Source organism: Sus scrofa, chromosome 18 (assembly GCF_054392235.1).
Source record: "Sus scrofa isolate SSC_HxYL_T2T_F1_AM1 chromosome 18, Sscrofa_HxYL_maternal_Yorkshire_Landrace_v2.0, whole genome shotgun sequence".
NCBI lineage: Eukaryota > Metazoa > Chordata > Mammalia > Artiodactyla > Suidae > Sus > Sus scrofa.
In genome coordinates this window covers 18595363-18615367 of record NC_139400.1, presented here as the reverse complement: position 1 = coordinate 18615367, position 20005 = coordinate 18595363, and the positions used below count along the sequence as shown (strand labels likewise).

General features: G+C 42.4%; 1 protein-coding gene across 1 annotated transcript in view; it reads right to left on the bottom strand.

Annotated features, from left to right (window-relative positions):
• The window catches only part of KDM7A (lysine demethylase 7A), an 83171-nt gene continuing 63166 nt past the window's right edge, over window positions 1-20005 (bottom strand). Inside the window, exons 12-20 of the mRNA XM_003134614.5 lie at window positions 16700-16909; window positions 14838-14962; window positions 14493-14647; window positions 12864-12961; window positions 11941-12089; window positions 11040-11248; window positions 9138-9223; window positions 6902-7175; window positions 1-6607 (exon numbers count right to left, since the gene is read on the bottom strand). Of these exons, the coding sequence (XP_003134662.1) occupies window positions 6513-6607; window positions 6902-7175; window positions 9138-9223; window positions 11040-11248; window positions 11941-12089; window positions 12864-12961; window positions 14493-14647; window positions 14838-14962; window positions 16700-16909 (1401 nt within the window). The 3' untranslated portion in view covers window positions 1-6512. The remainder of the gene's footprint in view (window positions 6608-6901; window positions 7176-9137; window positions 9224-11039; window positions 11249-11940; window positions 12090-12863; window positions 12962-14492; window positions 14648-14837; window positions 14963-16699; window positions 16910-20005) is intronic.

Sequence of the window (20005 nt, the reverse complement as noted above, 5' to 3'; positions counted from 1 at the left end):
TGGATATAGAATTCAGATTTTTTTCTTTCAAAGACACAGTTTATACAACTTTCAACATTTATACTTTCAAACAAAATGAGCAAAAAATACACCGAGTGCTAAAAAAAAAAAAATCAAAACAGAAGTAATACAATTTTAATTTCAATATTTTAAAATACAGAAATTGGAAAGTAGGAATACCAAATACAACTTTAAACAAGTCACTTGTTCTCCCCTATAATAACCAATGTAAGCTACTTAAAAACTTACAAATTTAAAACAGAAACAAAATAAATACTGTACACGTTCCCTGCCTGCAGGCAAAAGATGGGAAATACTGTTATGAATTGAAAAAAATGCTCTTAAAGCTTCAGCATCCCACTTCCCAGCCACACCCCCACGCCGTCGTCACACAGTGTGCTTCTGTATTCAAAGGGCACACCTGTGCACACACGCGGACTGCCTATACACACAGACAAGACACTACTCCGCAGACACCCCCAACAAGAAAGGCTAAGTCACCTGGGACCATGGGCATGAAAATCAGCTCAGGAAAGTCAGTCAGGCTAGCAAAACATTACTACAAAACTAGTAAATACCATAGCCAACAACCGTCCCTTTTCAAATTTCACAGACTTTAAAACCCCTAAAACCAATCCTACCCCTCCCGGTCACCACCCTCTTCCCTCCCCCCCGCCCCCCACCCCCAAATCAAACAAACCTGCTGAAGCACTGGCAAAGTTAGACATTTCACAGTAAATGTGAAAAATTCATATTATATAATCTCTTAAAATGAACCTTTTCACCCTCTTTCCACAGCATGAAACTGTTATGGCTTAATTTATATTAAAAGTAGAAAAGTCTTTTGGGAAGGAAACGCAGTCTGCCAAGATCCACGCGCACTTCCTGATCAGTGCTATTTCATACCTAACAACTGCAGACGTGCTTTGCAGTCAGAAGCTGTTTTTGGAAAAACTGAGGTTATAGCTTTTGATTCAGTCTAACCATAAATGTAAGGCCCTTAGTTTGGTTTAGGTTTCTTTTGCAAGATAAAATAACCTTGGGGTTCACTTAGCAAGTTACACCTCAGGTCCCTGACTATAATGTGGAAGTTATACGTATGCTTTGTAAAAAATAAAAGGTGAATCCTATGAATCTTAGAGGGAAGAGATGATTCTAGGCAAGGAATCAACTCCTCATTATATATTACACTTACTGCTGGTAATGGTTACCAACCAAACTCCACCAAAGAAATATAAGAGTATTTCTGAGTTATTTTATTCCTGCAAAATATTATATATTCCAGCACTTATGATCATTGTTTTGGTGAAAAATCTTGGGGGAGGGGGGGAGGATAGTTGACATTTTGAAAAGGAAATGGCCAAAAGAAAACTGGGTGGAGGCAAAGGTTTATGAGTAAGTTCCATGGAGGACTGCTTTCTGAAATAAAGAAAAGTGAATTCAGAATGTCACAGGTCTTGCATAGGTAAACTACTTGGAGGTCATGGGCTACGTAGTAGCCAGGGTTTATTAGTGAAATAGTGCAGAGTAGATAAACTTGTTGGAAGGATCACTGAATACGGTTTTAAAAAGGATTTATCAAAAAAAAAAAAATTAACGTTGCACTTGTTAAGACAAAGCTTTAGGACACTAGAAAGGACAGGAAAGGTGAGAGAGAGCCTCTAAGGGGCAGAATGCAGGCAAATAAGTATTATTCTCCCCTATCCACTAAAGAGGAAAACGATACTATAACAGAATAAAACCACCGTCAATCACGATAAGCTAATTGCTTTGGAAATAGGCATTTGCTTCTTAATGTCCTCAAGGGCAAAAAAAAAAAAAAAAAAAATTATGTAAGGGTTGGGTTATCAAAGATTTGACTTACAGCATGGCATGCACTGAAAAATAAATCGAAACTAAGGGAAGGGTTTTTAGTAAGGCTACAGAGTAATTACAGTCACGTTCAAAGCAATGTCGTGGGTCTGCCGCTCCCTCCCTCTCTTTGCACCTGGCTTCCAGTCAGCACATCAACACCATCCACTACGGGGCGAGCAGAGGCTGCAGTGTCACACAACGGGGGCTGTTGTAGGGAGCAAAGTACCAGAGGTTTAGGATCCACTGTGAGCCCCAGGCGAGTCACGACCCTTGCTGGGTTTCGTGTGCTGTTTTTCCCAAGCTAAAGATCTGATGTGCAACCTTCTCAAACCTGCTTTAGAGGAAGGTCGAGGGCATATGAAAATGACTGGTGATCTTCAGCTTCTCTTTTTGGAAGGAGCAATTAGCTGAACATTTAACGAGAAAGACGAGTTTTTGAAAAAGTTTCAAATTTCCCTTAAGCCCTCGTCTCTTAATACACAGCCCCCAAGAGTTACTCCCGGCAGTGGTATACTGGGCCGTACAGTGATCCGTCAACTCTTTGGGGAGCAGACCTGTCACTACGGAGAGCGTTTTTTTCTTTTGAAGCTGTCCAGCAGTCTCCCTTCCTACACGACTACAGTGGTGTCTCTCTCTACCAATGAGCCATCGCTGGCCAACTCAGAGCTGTTTCTGCTGATCCCTATCTTTCTAATCACCCAATTTTTCCACCCTAGAACCATGGGTTGCTGCTACATCATTTTAATTCCATGATTTATTTTACCTTAGTCTCGCGCCTGAAGAGTATGGAGAATCTGGGGAGCGGTACCCTTTGAGAAAAACCTAAACTTGTCTTTCAGTTACTTCAAATCATCTTAATGAAGATTGAGGATGACCATTCTCACTCTTATCCATAATCTATCCCCTTCCTTTTTACTTGGAGCACTGATTCTGAGGTTAATTCAGCACCTTGTTAGAGGGTCTTCAGATTTTTTAGGTAGCACATTCTGGGTATATATTTGATATGAAGCAAATTTTATGAGTAATGGCGGTTTTCATTTAAAAATGCATATGCATGTGCACTCACTGTCAGCTGCAACTTAAATAATGAAGTGTTAACAGATTAAGGAATGCTTTTTATGTTCTTAACTGCTTTTTGATCCAAATTTACAAATGAGAAAATACTCAGAAAGGATAAGTGACTTACTCAAGGTCAAAGGGCAGAACTTGGACAAATACCTCGTCTTCTGCTCCTTTTCATGCCCCACTATGCCCCCATGATGTCCAACCTTAAACTATTAACTTTTGAAATGTTCTTAAAATTTTGAAGTTAAATTTTTTTGCTTCTCCTTCTACAGTTGTGCAGTACATCTCTGTTGCAACTCATAATTACGTTTTGCTTTTTTGTAAATGAGCCCTCTTTTGCTTAAGTTTGCTCAGAAGTAAAAATAATACTGCTTGCTTCCTGGAGAAGACGTCTTCAAGAGCAGAGACCACAACTTCAACTTTGTATCCCCTCACGGTGCCAAGAAGTGCTGAGCACACAGCAGATGCTTGATAAATAGCTGCTGACTCCACGTGAATAAACACAGTAGAGATCATTAAAAAGGCCATCAGGACTGTGAAAAAAAATAGAGCAGTATTCAATGCTAAGTATTTAAGTAGTGATAGAAATGAGCCTGTCTTCTGAACTTATAAGACGGTTTCGGTCAGAATTTGCAATTCGGTATGCTTTGACAAGTAACCGATGCTCATGAAGTTGCAAGTATTTCGAGGATACTGAACTATTGTAACTGCCAGCTCTGTACAGACTACCTCCTCATGGAGAGCACGATATCATGCGACATTATCAATTACAGTACAGGAGAGCCCCCTCAGCAGAAGTCCCTTATTTGAATCAATATAGGAAAAGTATTACCTATGACTACAATTAAAACTGTACGTTAAAATCACAATTGTTTGACATATTTATCACTAGCTCAAAGTCCCCACTGCTGTCTTCCTAAGTTGCAGGGTCTGTACGGTAGTATTATTTATAAATGAGACTGAGGAAAAGACGAAAGGCTGTCTGTTGCCCGTCGAGTCCAGATGCCGGCAGCAGGTACCTCAAAGTTCAGCCATTTCTGAACTGAATGTTGCATGAGATAAAGGGATGCATCAGAGCCAGTGATTTTATAAGAGGTTTGTCTGGAAACAGTCACTGGATCAGTGACTGAATTTTTACCAATTCTCAAAAAGATTACATGTATTCTGTTTTAGTGGTTATATCGCCTCACTGAAAGTTTTTAAAAGGTAGCCAGTTAAGGGGCTAACACTGCCAAAAAGAAATCCACAGTACCTTCACTTAATTAAAAGCTCCACATACTGGCTACTTAAAATTAGTATTTACCAGCTTAAGTACACAGGGTGGATACTGGCCACAATTTAATTCCCCAAAATAAATTATTTATTTCCATTTTTATAGTGAAAGAAAAAAAGTCAGCTAATTAAAAATACTTAGAGCTGTGAAAAATGTAAAGATAGCAAAAGAACCCAGATCATAATGTAGCTGGAAAAAAAAGAAATTACAATTCCTATTTCTTAAACCAAAGCAAAAATCTGTGTCCTCTAACACGACCATGGTATCTACAGAAAACCAAAACATCACAGTAATATATTGTGGGGGGAAGGTGGGAGAAGCAGGCAAACCCCCGTCTTTGACATCTCGAGATCTGGTGACCAATCAAATGACTGCCTGTACCTCTCTCTTACCTGGTTTCGGCATAGTGTAGACAGAGTTCAGGTAGGCCTATTACAGACATTCGGCACTTGCATGAACATTCTTCTTCCTGACTCCCAGATGAGACCCAGACAGTGGTCCGGTCACCTGGACCAAGAAGGCTAATTCCTAAAGGCATTTCCTACTATACCTTCCATGAAGCCCCGGAATGGAGACAGAGTAGGAAATAAGTTCTCTTTGAAAACGCACATTTGAATGCAACCATCAAAGAGAGTGGTATAGACTTTTTCCCCTAGCTTTTCAGGTGATAACACAGAAGGGAAAGTCCTGCCAAGTAAAAAAAGACAAATCCATGATATGGCCATAGTTCTTCTCCATAAACATACACTTTATCCAATTTGCCCATATTTTCTTTGTAGAAACTTGTAAAATGGCTCTATTGTCAGAACTGGGAATATCTCCACCCCACCCCCAGAAATCACTTGTTTTTATGCCACTGGGAGAAAAAAGGAAAATATAAGCTACTGCAAGCAACTGAAATCTGGCATTCAGCAAAAACTGTGCTCAAAGGCGGTAAAGGACTCCTTAAAGCTCGGCGAGATACTTAACCTCACTATGCACTGGTCAACTTAGGACAGATGGAAGAAACTGCAGAAAGCACCCATTCTACTCCAAATCCATACCTTAAATAATTCTTTAGAATGTTAGGAAGTAAAAAACTAAACGCACGCACCCTCAAATCATCTACTCCAACGTGCCTGCTTCTATACAACTTAGTATAATGTAGTCTTCTTACATTACGGCTTATTACGCAGATCTGAATATGCTAAGTCAAACCAGAGTTCATTATTTTCCAACAACTTAGGTATACAGAATGAAAGCGCCACAAAATGTAACCTCTGCGGCAGGTGTTGCTCCTGCCCTCCAACACCAGCAGCATGGAGGCCCTCTGTCATTACAAACGGGTGTGAAAGACTACACACATGACAATTTTAACCAAACTTATCATACTTTTCCCACAAGTGGGAAAAGAGATTAAAGCTGTACTCTTTGGGACCCAGACAGCATCAGCAAAAATGAAAATGCAGGAAGCCTGTTTTTCTAGTCAGAAGAAAACTGCAATGTCAAACGAAAGGAGAAAGGCGGGGTCGTTCATGTACTTCTTACACATTGGCTACGAAAGTGTTTCCCTGCAAAGAGACGAAGAGTCTTGTCGTGTGGTCACAAGATGCCGGGGAGCGCAGAGGGAAGGTGGGGGTGTAGGCAAGCAACCTGGCTAACAGTATGCACCTCGGATGTTAGCAAAAGCGAAGCTAATAGCTTATAAAAAACACATGAAATATATAAAATAAAATGATTTTCATATACATCTTAATTTAAAATAATTAATGCATCAAATCCCTGTTTAAGACTTTAACCTGAATAGCAAATTTAAGAGTCCAGACTGGTTACTGTTACCGTGGCTCTTCCCCACCTGTAACAACACACACTATCAAAAATAATTTAAAAACCTTCACATTCTTAAATCTAAATTAGTGAGATATTTCTCCAGAAATCTTCCAAATAAATAGCTTTAAAAAAAAGGAAAGAATTTAAAAGTTGTTAACTTTAAAAAAAAAAATCTGTTAAATAAATTATTGATAATTCTTTAGCCTACCACTGAAAATAAATCAAGACACTACCAACAACAAAATGAAATTCAAGCCCTGACGAGAGACCCTTTCCAGTTCAAGGCCTCTTTTTAAGGTTCTACCCTCCTTCTTCCTCTCCCCACCAGGTCCAAAATGGTTATTGCTGAGTGGGTGTGGCACAGTGAAAATGCAGCATCGGGTTCATTTTGTTCTTCAGGCAGTGTTCTCTACTGTACATGCAAACTGCTTGGGTGGGGCGCGGCGAAGCTCCAGGCTCCCGCCCCCGAGCCCGGTCTCCGAAGGGAAGAGTGGCCGCAACCGCAGCTCCGTCACACAAAGAAACGTGCGTGGCCATTTCTGTTCAACTTAAGGATCTTCCCGAGACGCTGTTTGGCCGTTGCCATTCCTTTTTTTGGACGTTTACCTGTCAAATACACCAGCAATGGGGTAAATAACAGTGGCCAGCACTCTCGACAGCACACATCATCGCCGGTACCAGGATCGACCTCCTTCCTCCAAAAAGCCCCTCCGGCTCCTCAGCGGTGACACGGGTATCCTTCTTCTCTGTCCCCATAGTCACCTGTGCACACCGCTGTCACCGTGCCAGCTGCAATGCAGCAGGCTGGCAGCAACAGGAGCGCAGAGACCAAGTCTACCTAAACCGCTCCTGTCACCCACACGCACAGAAACACACTTAACCTATGCGTGTAAAAGTTACCTTTTGTTGCCTGGTTGCTGATCGGTGGTGGATTTGATGCAGGTCTCTTGGTGGGATGAAGGGGCACTGAAAAGGAGGTTTCCCCAACAGGCCCTTCCGGGCTCACAGTGCCATTACTCATCTGGCACACCCCCGACAGCAAGCTCGAGCTCTGCGTGTACTTTCCACTCTGAGGGCTGGAGCCACTGCTGTCCACAGAATTCCTACTTTGGACTTTCTGACTGATTTCTGATGAAACTTCCTTTTTGATGCATTTCTGACCTCTCCTTAGATCCTAAAAAAGAAGGGAGGAAATAACGTTGAATTTTCAGGGTTTCTTTAAGATAAGTAAGGTATTTAAACTCTCTATGCATTAACCATTCAAGAGACAGAAGAGACAGATGATTGTCCTTGGGTTTTCTTAACATGCAGTAGCCACAGAAGGCCACCCCCTCCTGAGGGTCACCTCGTTTCAAAACCTAATAGCTCTGAAAGACTCGCGTCTTGAAGATGCCTCACAACTTAAGTTGAAAAGAAAACGTTATAGACAGACAGAATGAATACCTTCAACAAGCCACCCAGAACTCAGCAGCACGTGCCACGCTGGGCCATGGCACGAACAGGCCACATCCCCACCACTCAGCGCGTCTCGGTTCCCATATTTCTCAGGGTGTCACATACTGCCTTTTTTCAGAACCTAACTTGTGTAAGGTTCATCTCTACTATATTTAAGTTGCTTGCTAAAAAAAAAATAAAAAATAAAAAAAAAATCCCTAGATTCTGAGCCCCAAGTCTGGTTTTTCTCTAATAATTATTCCTTCAGTCCTTTAAGATTATCAAGTGAACTGTCAAGAAAAAAAAAAACCCGAACAAACAATGCTATGGATTGGTGGGTCTTAAATAAAATGGAGAGGGTCCTGACCAGAATTAAAGAGAAAGGAAAAGATAAAAGAACACACTGCAGATGTGATGTTTCATGAAACTAGTTTTAAGAGTGTTTGTGTGTATTGAAGTGAATTTCTGATTCTGTAATGGTCAAATAAGTTTTAAAATCAGCATGGAACACAGACTTGCTTTCAAATAGTCTTACAAATATGCCTGAGCATGAAGAAACAGCGGCAGGATTGGACACGCCTTTCTAATACCTCCCTAGATTACAGGCAAAGGAAAATCGACTTCCTCTAAGAGCATCCTGCTCATCGTCTCTCCTCTACTTCTTTATTGTCAAAGACAATTACGAAAACAAGTTAGATTTAAATAATAGCTGACTTTTAATACCAAATTCTGTAATGTTAATGAGCCATAAATTTTATGACCAGTGAGGCACTATAGAATCACCCACTGAGTACAAGAATCCTGAAGAGTTAAGGGATTTCTTACTGGACCTCTGACTCTTTGACTCCATTAAAAGAACCGGTACTCACAAAACTTTGCCTAAAGAAATAACTTGGCTCTTTTTCTTACTGTAAAAGCAACTGATAAGTATTTAGAAAATACAGAGAAGCTGAATGGAGAAACAAAAACCACCCGAATTCTGCTACTCAGAGTGTGCAGGGGTGAGGCGGCCTGGGCACTGCACTCTAGCTCCCGAGAATTCTGTCCTTTCTTGGAGGCCATTTTCCAAGGTTTGCAGCCAAAGACCTTATTACCTTCCCTGTATGGTGGTACTGGCAAAGTCTGGGTTTTTTAAAAAGATATGTGGGGTTCATTTTGTTTGGTATAAGCACCCATATCCGGATCTTAAGACATCAAGTGTCTTCGCTTAGAGCAGAGGCTCTTAATCCGGCATCAGTGGATAGTTGGGGCGGCGGGGGCGGGGGGACCACAAACCATGAGAAAATGCAAGCAAAAGTCACATTTATAATGACCATTTTTCTGGAAAGAGAAGTATAACTGTCATCATATTCTCAAAGAAATTCAGTACCTACAAATGTTCAACAAACAAGAAATCCTCATCATACTTTTCTTCCCCTGTCGTGTTTCTTTCTAGCCAAACATAACCTAAAGGTGTTGGCAGCCAAGAGTTTTTAAACTGCTTTCTTAAATAAACTGCTCTTTTCCAAATCACATTCCATCCATAAGCCCTGTATCAGTCATTGTATCAGATAAAAATGGACAGCTGTTCAAATGTCCATTTAATTGTAATTTCTAAGCTTTCCAGATCTTGTGGTTTATTACTGGTTGCAGTTTAGAAAACAAGAAAGCAAAATCAGAGCTAATGACAACCCCAACTTAATGTTTCAAACCTCGACTATACCTGAAGATTAAATCTGGAAGTTGTATCAAACTGCTTAATCCAAGAAGAACTCCTCAAGTCTTGATCTTCAGTCTTGACATGATATCCTAAAGAGAAGTTTTAATTAAGTTATCTCCAAACAAACTTCATCATAAAGAACAAAGTTAGCCTAATGCTTATAACTGAAAGCAAATTTATGTTGACATTTTATTTAAAACTGAATATGCTCTTTAAATATTTATTCATAGACTTTCACTTTACTCCTTTCCCTTTCAAAAACAAAACAGCCACCAGTCTACAAACCTAACATGTTAATCCTTTCAATTCTCCCAAAGACTGTCTTTATACAACAGGTTTTTGTGCCAGATGCTGTGAGGATCTAGGGTCAAATTCTATGGCCATCTGTTGTAGATTAAAACCAAGTGCAATACACTTTCTCTAAAAATAGTATGTTTTTCCACATAGAATAAAGGCATATATTTACCTGAATTTGGCAGCATTTCCATAGCTTTCTTTTCAAGGAACCAAAGAGATTATAGGGAGATAGAATGGTAGAATGGAAAGACAAACTCAGATTTGAATTTGAGTTCTTCCATTACCAATGCATCTTTAGGCATGTTATTTAACCTCTTTAAAGCTCAGCTCCCGCTTATACAATGAGCAAGCATTTTGAGATCAGATGGTCCAGTTTTGGGTTCAAAAAACACCACTGAATGCTATGTAAGGATGGACAAGTTAACGCCCCTAAGTCTTTTGTCCTTCATCTGTTAAGTTATAGTATATATGCCCAAAATATTGTTTCAAGAATTCAGTGACGCTCCTGGTACTTAGTTGACACAGCTAGATGGGAATGAACACAATTTCTACAACAGGAGTTTCCACTGCGGCACAATGGAAACAAATCCGACCAGTATCCATGAGGATGCAGGTTCGATCTCTGGCCTTGCTCAGTAGATTAGGGACCACGCATTGCCGTGAGTTGTGGTGTAGGTCGCAGATGCGCTCAGATCCTTTGTGGCTGTGGTGCAGCTGGCAGCTGGAGCTCTGATTAGACCCCTAGCCTGGGAACTTCCATATGCCAAAGATGTGGCCCTAAAAAAAAAAATCAAAAACAAAAAACAAAAAACAATTTCTACAACAAGCTGCAGTTTTAATGCAGTATTATCTTCTCTGCGGTCCTCCTCAGACTTTCTGGGAAACAAAAGTTTTTCCTAAAGGCAGAGAGAGAGAGAAGACCCTATGTGGCATCACTGATATTGCCCCTGGGTCCTCTCTCTTTACTAATACTTCCTTTTCAAATAGGGGAGACAACATCCTCAAGGAGAAACAGTTCAAGACTTGCTTTCCCCTCCGTAAAAGGAAAAAGAGTTGACTGCTCAGAGTCAGTACACTAACGAAGACACCAAAACATTCCCTCCACTCTGATAAACTAATGAAAGGGAAATAAAACTGTCTTGCAACAGTAATGGCAGAATTGTACCAGTGAACACGACCCTTAATCCATTAATTTACATTTGAGTTCTTATACTTGCATCTTAGATCTGTCAACCTCATGTATTTTTCAGCCAACATGCTTAACATTTCCAACTAAAGATGTGCAACAAACAGTTTTTTTGTCTTTTTGCCTTTTTCTAGGGCCGCACCTGTGGCATATAGAGGCTCCAAGGCTAGGGGTCGAATTGGAGCTGTAGCTGCAGGCCTACACCACAGCCACAGCAACACCGCAGCCACAGCGACACCAAATCTGAGCCGCATCTGTGACCTACACCACAGCTCATGGCAACACCGAATCCTTAACTCACTGAGTGAGGCCAGGGATCGAACCCGCAACCTCATGGTTCCTAGTCGGGTTCGTTAACCACTGAGCCACGACGGGAACTCCTATACGTTATTTTTTAGAGACCAATAATTTAAGTTTCTTACCACATTCCACCGGCTTATCATAGCGATACAACTGCCTGACCTCATGGTTCCTGCTGTGGCAGCTGCTGGGATCCTGGAGAGAGCGTCTGTCACCATCACAGTCTGTGCTTTGTATCTGCCTCTGTAAACACGTGGAATAGTGCAACCCTGCCATAGACAGCATGCCCTGAATAGCTTCTTCCTCTGTGCTCGTCGAGGTAGGACATTCCCTAAAGGGCAGAGCAGCGAAAAAGACAAAAACATTTTTATTCTGATGAAATTTTTGGTAAAGTTTAACCCCCACTCCAAACCCAAGAACAAGCATTTTCCTAGCATTCATATCACAATATAATAAGACTACTACTAGGCGTTCCCATCGTGGTGCAGTGGTTAACGAATCTGACTAGGAACTATGAGGTTGCGGGTTCGATCCCTGGCCTTGCTCAGTGGGTTAAGGATCTGGCGTTGCCATGAGCTGTGGGGTAGATCACAGATGCGGCTCGGGTCTGGCGTTGCTATGGCTGTGGTGTGGGCCGGTGGCTATAGCTCCGATTAGACCCCTAGCCTGGGAACCTCCATATGCCGTGGGAGCAGCCCAAGAAATGGCAAAAAAAGACCACTACTGAAAAAAAAAGGAGTTCCCATCATGGCACAGCGGAAATGAATCGACTAGGGACCATGAGTTTGCGGGTTCAATCCCTGGCCATGCTCCGTGAGTTAAGGATCTGGCGTTGCCATGAGCTGTGGGGTAGATCACAGATGCGGCTCGGGTCTGGCGTTGCTGTGGCTGTGGTGTAGGCCGGCAGCTGTAGCTCCAATTAGACCCCTGGCCTTCGAATTTCCATGTGCTGAGGGTGCGGCCCTGAAAAGACAAATGACCAAAAAAATAAATAAATAAGACTACTACTATCAGCATGCCTACCTTTTGACTGGAATTTCGCTTCTAGATGGCTTCTGGCTCTTTTGAAGGAAGTTTCTCATCATATTAGATTCTTCCTTAAAGTTTGATGTTATTTCTTGTTTCTTTTCATCACCTGAACTTTCAGACTCTTCAGTGGTAAAATTATTTTTCTGAAACAATGAAATGGAGACAAATCTACATAAGAAATCTGAGTAAGTCTGTACAAAAGAACCCCAAACACCTATCCATCTCGGCAAAGTGACAATCCCCATCACCATGGAATTATTTCTGTAATTGAAAAAGTACAAATCTCTAGTAACTACAGGAACGTAATGCCTTACGTAAAAACACCCGGTCGACAGAGCTTTTGTCTGATTTTGGAGAGGGTGGAGGGAGATGCTCTTCTCATGTTTCTCCTATTTCTCATAGGGTAGGTTTCATTTTGCCTTAAAGAAAACCTGTCCTGGGAGTTTCCGCTGTGGCTCAGCAGGTTCAAGACCCAACATGGTTTATGAGGATGTGAGGTCTGTGAGGATGTGGGTTCGATCCCTGGCCTTGCTCAGTGGGTTAAGGATCTGGAGTTGCCGTGAGCTGGGGTGTAGGTGGCAGATGTGGCTCAGATCCTGGGTTGCTGTGGCTGTGGTGTAGGTTGGCAGCTGCAGCTCTGATTGGACCCCTGGGCCCAGGAACTTCCATATGCTTGGGGGCAGCCCCTCAAAAGAAAAAGCTGTACTGTGTGTTTTCTCTCAGGAATTACAGTATTGCAGTTACAAGTCCCATGATGAGGTGTGTGTGTCTAATCACCGCTGCAGGGAAGGCCCTGCACAGCAAAGGACAGAGAGGCGGGCTTTGGGCGAGCTGCTCTTCACTCTCCTCTTGGGTAGGGGAAGCAGCCCTTCATCCTTCCATCAAATTTGGAGTAAGTCATAGGGTTGCAGGCATACCAGTGCAGTGCAATCAGGTCCAGAGTCTTCTGAATCAGAAATATCAGAGTATTCCGATGGTCGATTCCTGAGTTCCGATTTCACACTTGTTAAAAACCCTGAGAAGGGAAATGATGACAGAAAAAGAAAGAGTTACTAGAATTTGAACAAAATGCCATCCACAGCCTGTCCAACTTTGAGAGCGACGTCTCAACCGAGCCTGCTCTGTCCTTTCTCACTATTTTCATCATCTTCATTTTGTTCTTCCCTCAAGGACTTTCTCACTAACTGACCAAGATACAGACTGAAGTGTATTCTCAAAACATCGTGGTATTTGTTTATTTTAACTTTCATTTATTTATTTTTTTGTGTGTGTGTCTTTTTAGGGCCACACCCGCAGTACATGGAGGTTCCCAGGCTAGGGCTCTAATCGGAGCTGTAGCCGCCAGCCTATGCCAGAGCCACAGCAACGCCAGATCCGAGCTTCCTCTGCGACCTACACCACAGCTCACAGCAACGCTGGATCCTTAACCCACTGATGGAGGCCAGGGATCGAACCCACAACCTCATGGTTCCTAGCTGGATTCGTTTCCGCTGCGCCACGACGGGAGAACTCCCATCTGTGGTATTTATTGAATAAGGTTCTATATTATATGGATGAATTGACTTATATTTCTTTCCAGAAAAAAAAAAAAAACCCTAACACCAAAATTAGCTACAAGATGCTTCTCACTTTCCCTTGTGTTATTTTTGTCAACAGAAAACAAAACCAAAAAACTTTCCTAAGCCAGACATGCATTCCAGTAGACAATGAATTCACATGCTTGTAAACCAGGATTCACCAGTGACTTTCTCTTCCCTGAGGCCCTCCCCAAGGGCCACTGTTTGATGAATTCTACTGATTAGCTGCCTCTCCTGTGGCATGTAAACAAATGCACAGTCACCGACTACACATTATCAAATTTAACCGGATTTCGCAGAAACTGAGGTGTTCGGGATGTGGATTAGATAACGTCAATTATCTAGAACATTTACTAATCAAGTACTGAAATATCCAACTATGTTTTAAGATAGACGAATGTAGGAAGACCCTGAAGAATGTTGAGAAAATGAAGACTTCATTTAAAGAAGAAAGATCTTGAGGAGGAGGTGTTACCATTCATCACGCTGCTGATAACCAGTTAATAACCAAGTAGAGGCTTTGGTTCTTGTCAACAGAAGACAAGTCAATCACATAAAGCAATGCATGAACAGCTTCAGATCAGCCAGTTACATACGTCTCCTAATTCTGAAAACCACAGGCATGTTAGCTAAAATTATCTTCGAAATTGCATTAAACTTGCAACTGCTTTATGATCTGGAGTAGAGGCCCATAAAATGCATGAGCTTTCATGTGACTTGTAAAAAACTGTCATGAGACAAGGGTGTCACTAACCGGTGACACCTTCCCTGGATGCCACGCCTCAGCTGGCAGTCACATTCAGCATTTCCCTGATGGGGAGACTACTCAGAAACACTTCGGATTTCTCAAAAGTCTATCAGGGACAGAAAATTTTTAATCCCACTACAAACTTAAGAACCTGAAAGCTAGCAATCCTTAGCACATGAGTAATGAAGAGACCTCTAAAATGACCATTAGCACAAACATACTGTTAAGCGGCTTTCGAGATGCTTCATTCTCCAGCCCGTCTATTCCTGAACTCTCTTCGATCTTCACTTTTGCCTTTTTCGTCCTTCTCTTATCCTCTTCATTTTCACTGTCTGCTGCATAAAGACTTTGATCTGCAAAGGGCTGTCTCTCATCCCTGTGTATAAAGAGAAAAACAATTAGGTCAGAAGACAGTGCAACCATGTGGCCAGTTAGTATAAAGCAGAGAGAACTGAGACGCTGTCCCCACATTTCAGGCAGGTGTACAATGGTCTGGACGAGGGACTGAATGACTAGAGGGATCCACTGAAAGCTCATCTGGTTGGTATCTGGTCGCCGTCACGTACTTAATTATCCTTCCATTCGTCAGCAGTAATCGTAGATCGTTATCCTTCGCTCTCCATTCAGGAACCGTGGAAGACGGCTGCAGGTGTTTGTTGAATTTTCCATTCAGTTTAGAGCTCAAAATGTCCTGAAAATATAAAAACAGGACTGACTTAACCTCCACCCTCAAATATACCTGCTTGACACGTCTGGGAATACAATACCGCCGCCTCCCCTGGCAGCCCTGTGTCCTAAAGAGTGCAGGCAACCTCCGAGGCTGGGGCCTTGGCAGCGGTGTGGCATGAAAACAAAACGGATCCCAAAAGCAAAGCGTGAATATGGTTCATCTTTCTGTAGGGCCAGTAACCACAAAACACACTCTACAAAGCAGAATGTAAAATGTGTATCGAGTGAGGTCAATGACATTTCACTCTTGCAAAAAAAGTGAGAAGCTAGAAATACTGCCTTCATGGACCTGGATTCTCTTTGCTTTGTTCTTCCCGCTGAAGTGCTAGCTGTTGGGTCCTTCCCAGGCCCCCTACGCCTGACCTAATCTCTAGGCTTCCCACTGGGCACTCTCAGCAGGTCACCGCCAGGAACAAAGGCTACCGGGTGACATAAAGGCACAACAGTAGCTGGTTTTTAAGACATAAAGAATACTTCCTTTTCGTGGTAATAATTTTCTTTAATAATACACCACACCTTTTATAGTAAGCTAAATTTTCTCCCACATGCCTAAGGGTTTAAAGAGGTTCACAACAACGAAAGCTTAAAACAGTATAAACACAATTATATAAAATATAAAATACTTAAGGAAGTTTTCATCTCTATACAACTTCTTTAACTATGTCAATTCGGAGATACTGCTGTCTTACTCACTTTAACTTATCCCTACTTAGGATGTAAAATGATGGATGAGATGACTCTCCCCAGCATGTTTTCCTTACACTGAGCTCATTACCGCCCACCCCTTCTCACCCTTTGTCCATTAGGCGGCGTTTCTCAAACTATACTGGGTTTCCTTTACCAGGCTCTGGTCTCAGTCAGCCACGCTGATGCCGCTGGCTCAGGAAAAGGCCTTCTGCGCGTGCTCTTCCCTCCACCTACAATCCTTTACCTCAAATCCGTGTGCCCACCTGACCTCTTCTGCTAAGTGTCAGTTAAAATGCACACCCGAGAGCTCCCTGACCAGCTGAGCTAAAGCAGTCAGCCACCCAGCCCCTATATTCTCCTGCTCTATTGTTTTGGCTTCCTTCATTAAAATTTGTTATCCGAAATTATATTTTTTTAATAATATGTATCTCCAGCTTTGATCTTTCCAACTTGAGCTAGGATGGAAGCTACATGAGGGCAGGCAATTAAGTTTTGCTCACTCTGGAATCTTCCCCAGAGCCCAGAAGAGCACGTGGCAAACAATAAATAAACATGTCAGCAGGGTTCCCGTTGTGGTGCAGCCGAAATGAATCTGGGATGCGGGCTCCATCCCTGGCCTCGCTCAGTGGATTAAGGATCCAATGTTGCTGTGAGCTGTGGTGTAGGTCGCAGACAAGGCTCGGATCCCACGTTGCTGTGGCTGTGGCGTAGGCCAGTGGCCACAGCTCTGATATGACCCCTAAGCCTGGGAACTCCCATGAGCCACAGGTGTGGCCCTAAAAATAATGAAATGAAATAAAATAAAATACATGTTAGCAAACAGAGGCGATCTGTTTGTCCTACTACAGTGAAGCCCAGAAAGCTGAAGCATGCCCCCGATGCTAGAAGAGCTTCGGACCCTACGAGGCTAAGCAAAGGTTAGATAACGAGATTGTCCAACTCTTTCTATCACCCTTCCGAAGGCCCCTGAGAAACACCCGCGCCTCTGTGGAAGCATGAAACGGAGGCTTGCCTCTTCCCACGGGCACATCTCCAGTCTTCGGAGCACCTCCCGCGTGTGGAGCTCCAGGATGTCGAGGTTCGAAGGGGTCCGGACGTTATGATCCCGAAGCCTCCTCATCCTTCGTCGGGAATGGTGGGGTGAAGCTGCTTCACTCGAGGACCGTGAAACTGGACATACAGTAGGAATTCCCTGAGATTTAACTGGTTTGCCGTTTTCCTCCTTTAAGAATTAAATTCAGGGTATTTTTATGATAAGACCACATATATACCTGACTAAATAATCAGCCATAAAAACATTTTAGAAAACAAAAAAATTTCTGTTTAATCATATAAACAAAAAAGACGAAATCATAAAACTTGAACAGCGGGGAGGGTAAATTATGGGGTTGGGGCCGATATGTGCACACTACTCTATATAGACGGGTAACGGGGACGGGGACCCACAGCACAGCACAGCACGGGGAAACTGACTCAGCGCTGCGGGGAAAAGAATCTGAAAAGGAATGCACACATGTATCTGCACAACTGATTTACTGTGCTGTATGCCTGAAATTAACACAACTTGGTAAGTCAAGTATATTCCAATAAAATAAAATTTAAACACTTGAACAGCTTTGCTGAGACCTTTTCCCCCTCTCTCCCCATGTAATATACTGTGAACATATTTCCTCGGTTTTCGGTATCATTTTAAAGGCTGTGTAGCAGGCTACTGGAGAGGTGTGACGTAATTTATGGATCTAACACTTAGGGGAGCTACTCAGGCTGCTCCCCGTTCTTCCCCATCATGACCATGCTTTCACACACATACCTGCATACATCCACGAGAGCTTTTAAACCCAAGTCATACATCTATGCACTTTTATTTTTATTATTATTTTGTACCCGTAGCATGCAGAAGTTCCTCAGCTAGGAATCCAACACACGACACAGCTGTAATCTTAACCCACCGAGCCACTGGGAACTCCTACGTAGTTTGGTTTTTTTGGTTTTTTTTTTTTTTGGCCACACCTTTGGCACATGGAAATTCCCAGGCCAGAGGATGAATCTGAGCCGCAGCTGTGACCGACACCACAGCTGTGGCAATGCCGAATCCTTGGCTCATTGTGCCATAGCAGGAACTCCCTATGTAGTTTTAAAAATTAAAACTCTATCAAAAATATTATGAAGTGCAATCTACTCTTCCCCGTCTGATTCTCTTTCTCCAGAGGTAACAACTTGCAAGTTTTTAAAAACTGTAGTAACATATACATAATTTTGTACCACATAATATATGCAGTAACACGCATGTAATTTACCATTTTAAAGTGTATAGTTCAGTGGAATTAAGCACACTTTGCATTGTTGTCTTACCATCACCACCATTTATCACCAGAACTTTCTGTTTTTGTCTTTTTGTCTTTTCAGGGCCACACCCAAGGCACATGGAGGTTCACAGGCCAGGGGTCTACTCGGAGCTGTAGCTGCCGGCCTACACCACAGCCACAGCAACGCCAGATCTGAGCCATGTCTGCAACCTACGCCACAGCTCATGGCAACGCCGGATCCTTAACCCACTGAGCGAGGCCAGGGATCGAATCCACAACCGCAGGTTCCTAGTTGGATTCATTTCCGCTGCACCACGATGGAAACTCCGGAACTTTTTTTTTTAATGGCTGCACCTGTGGCATATGGACGATTCCCGGGCCAGGGGTCAAACTGCAGCTTCAGCTGAGGCCTGTGCCACAACTATGGCAACGCCGGAGCCTTAACCCACATTGTCACAGAGATAACATTGGGCCCTTAACCCACTGAGCCACAACAGGACCTCCCATTTCCAGAACTTTTTAACCTCAAACTCAGATGTTTCAACAGTAACTCCCAACTGCTCCTCAGCCCCAGGCAACTCGCCATTCAACTTTCTCTCTGCATCTGCTCCTCTACGAACTACATGTAACCAGGATCATACAATATTTGTTCCTTTGTGGCTGGCTGATCTCACTTAACATATCTTCAAGGTTCATTCACATTGTAGCATGTGTCAGAATTTCCTTTTTATGCTGAATAATATTCCACTGCACATATATACCTCATTTTTGTTTATCCATTCATCTATGGACACTCGGGTTGCTCCCACCTTTTCAATGCTGTGAATAATGCTGCTACGAAGTGCTATGAACATGCGCATGCACCCTGCTTTCAATTCTTTTGAGTATGTACCCAGGACTTTCAACCCTTGTAGCTGTTTTTCGTCATTGTTATTGTTGTTTCCGTTATTTGCCTCCAGATATCTAAAGAACACATTTAAACTGTTATTTCTTGGTTTTTCAGCTTCAGGTATTACTGAATGCTTACTATGCAAATGAAGTATTAATCCTTACATGCCTCTCCTAAGTGTACATTTATTTTCTCTTCCTTCAATATTTAAACTGGACTCAATGAAATTTACAACCCAGGGCCACGTAACGTAACTATTACATTTCCTTTTACATCCTCTGACTGTCCCTTGGATTTGCAATTTTCTCATTTCCATCTGCTTTGTTTCCTGTGTATTTATCATTAATTGATTCCCCAAATTCCCCATTAGAGGAATGTAACATTCAAACATATTAAGTAATTTATCAATTTGAATCAATTTTTCTTTGGAGACAGATCTCCTAGACAGGAATGCTTGCTAAGTACAAGATGCTTAGTTAAATTTGAATTTCGGATGAATAACCAACATAAAGCCTTTCATTCTCCTCATCCATCCTGGACTAGCTGCTCTCTGGGCCTGCACATGACATCAAAGACCTTTCCCCATCGGCTCCCACTCCGCCACATAAAACTACAACCCCTACCACCATCTCTGGCTGCCACTCCCTATCCTTTTCCTCTCCTTTATTCTTCTTTATAGCACTTGGTTACTGCGACATTAAAATATTTATGGCCAGCCTCTTGCTACTAAGCTCCATGAGGGCAGGGCCTCTGTTTTGTTCACTGCTCTATGCCCACTCCTGATGGTACACGGCACACAGCAGGTACTCCGTATTTGTTGGAAGATGAATTCCAGGGCTCCTCCTTTTTTGCTTTACCCCCTCTCAGCACATCCTCTAAGAGTTTCCTGAGAAAGGAAACATGGGAGATTTAAAGTTCAAAATATGCAAAATTAATCTCTGATGAGAGCAGGAGAGGTCAGAGGTAGCTTAGCGTAGTCAAAGAAGAGGACATGAAATGACCTTCCAGGGTGATGAAAATGATTCATATCTCAATTGGAGTAAGGGTTACACAGGTATATACTTTTGTTAAAACTCAACTGTACACTGATGACACCTGTGCACGTCACTGTATACAGAAAGGA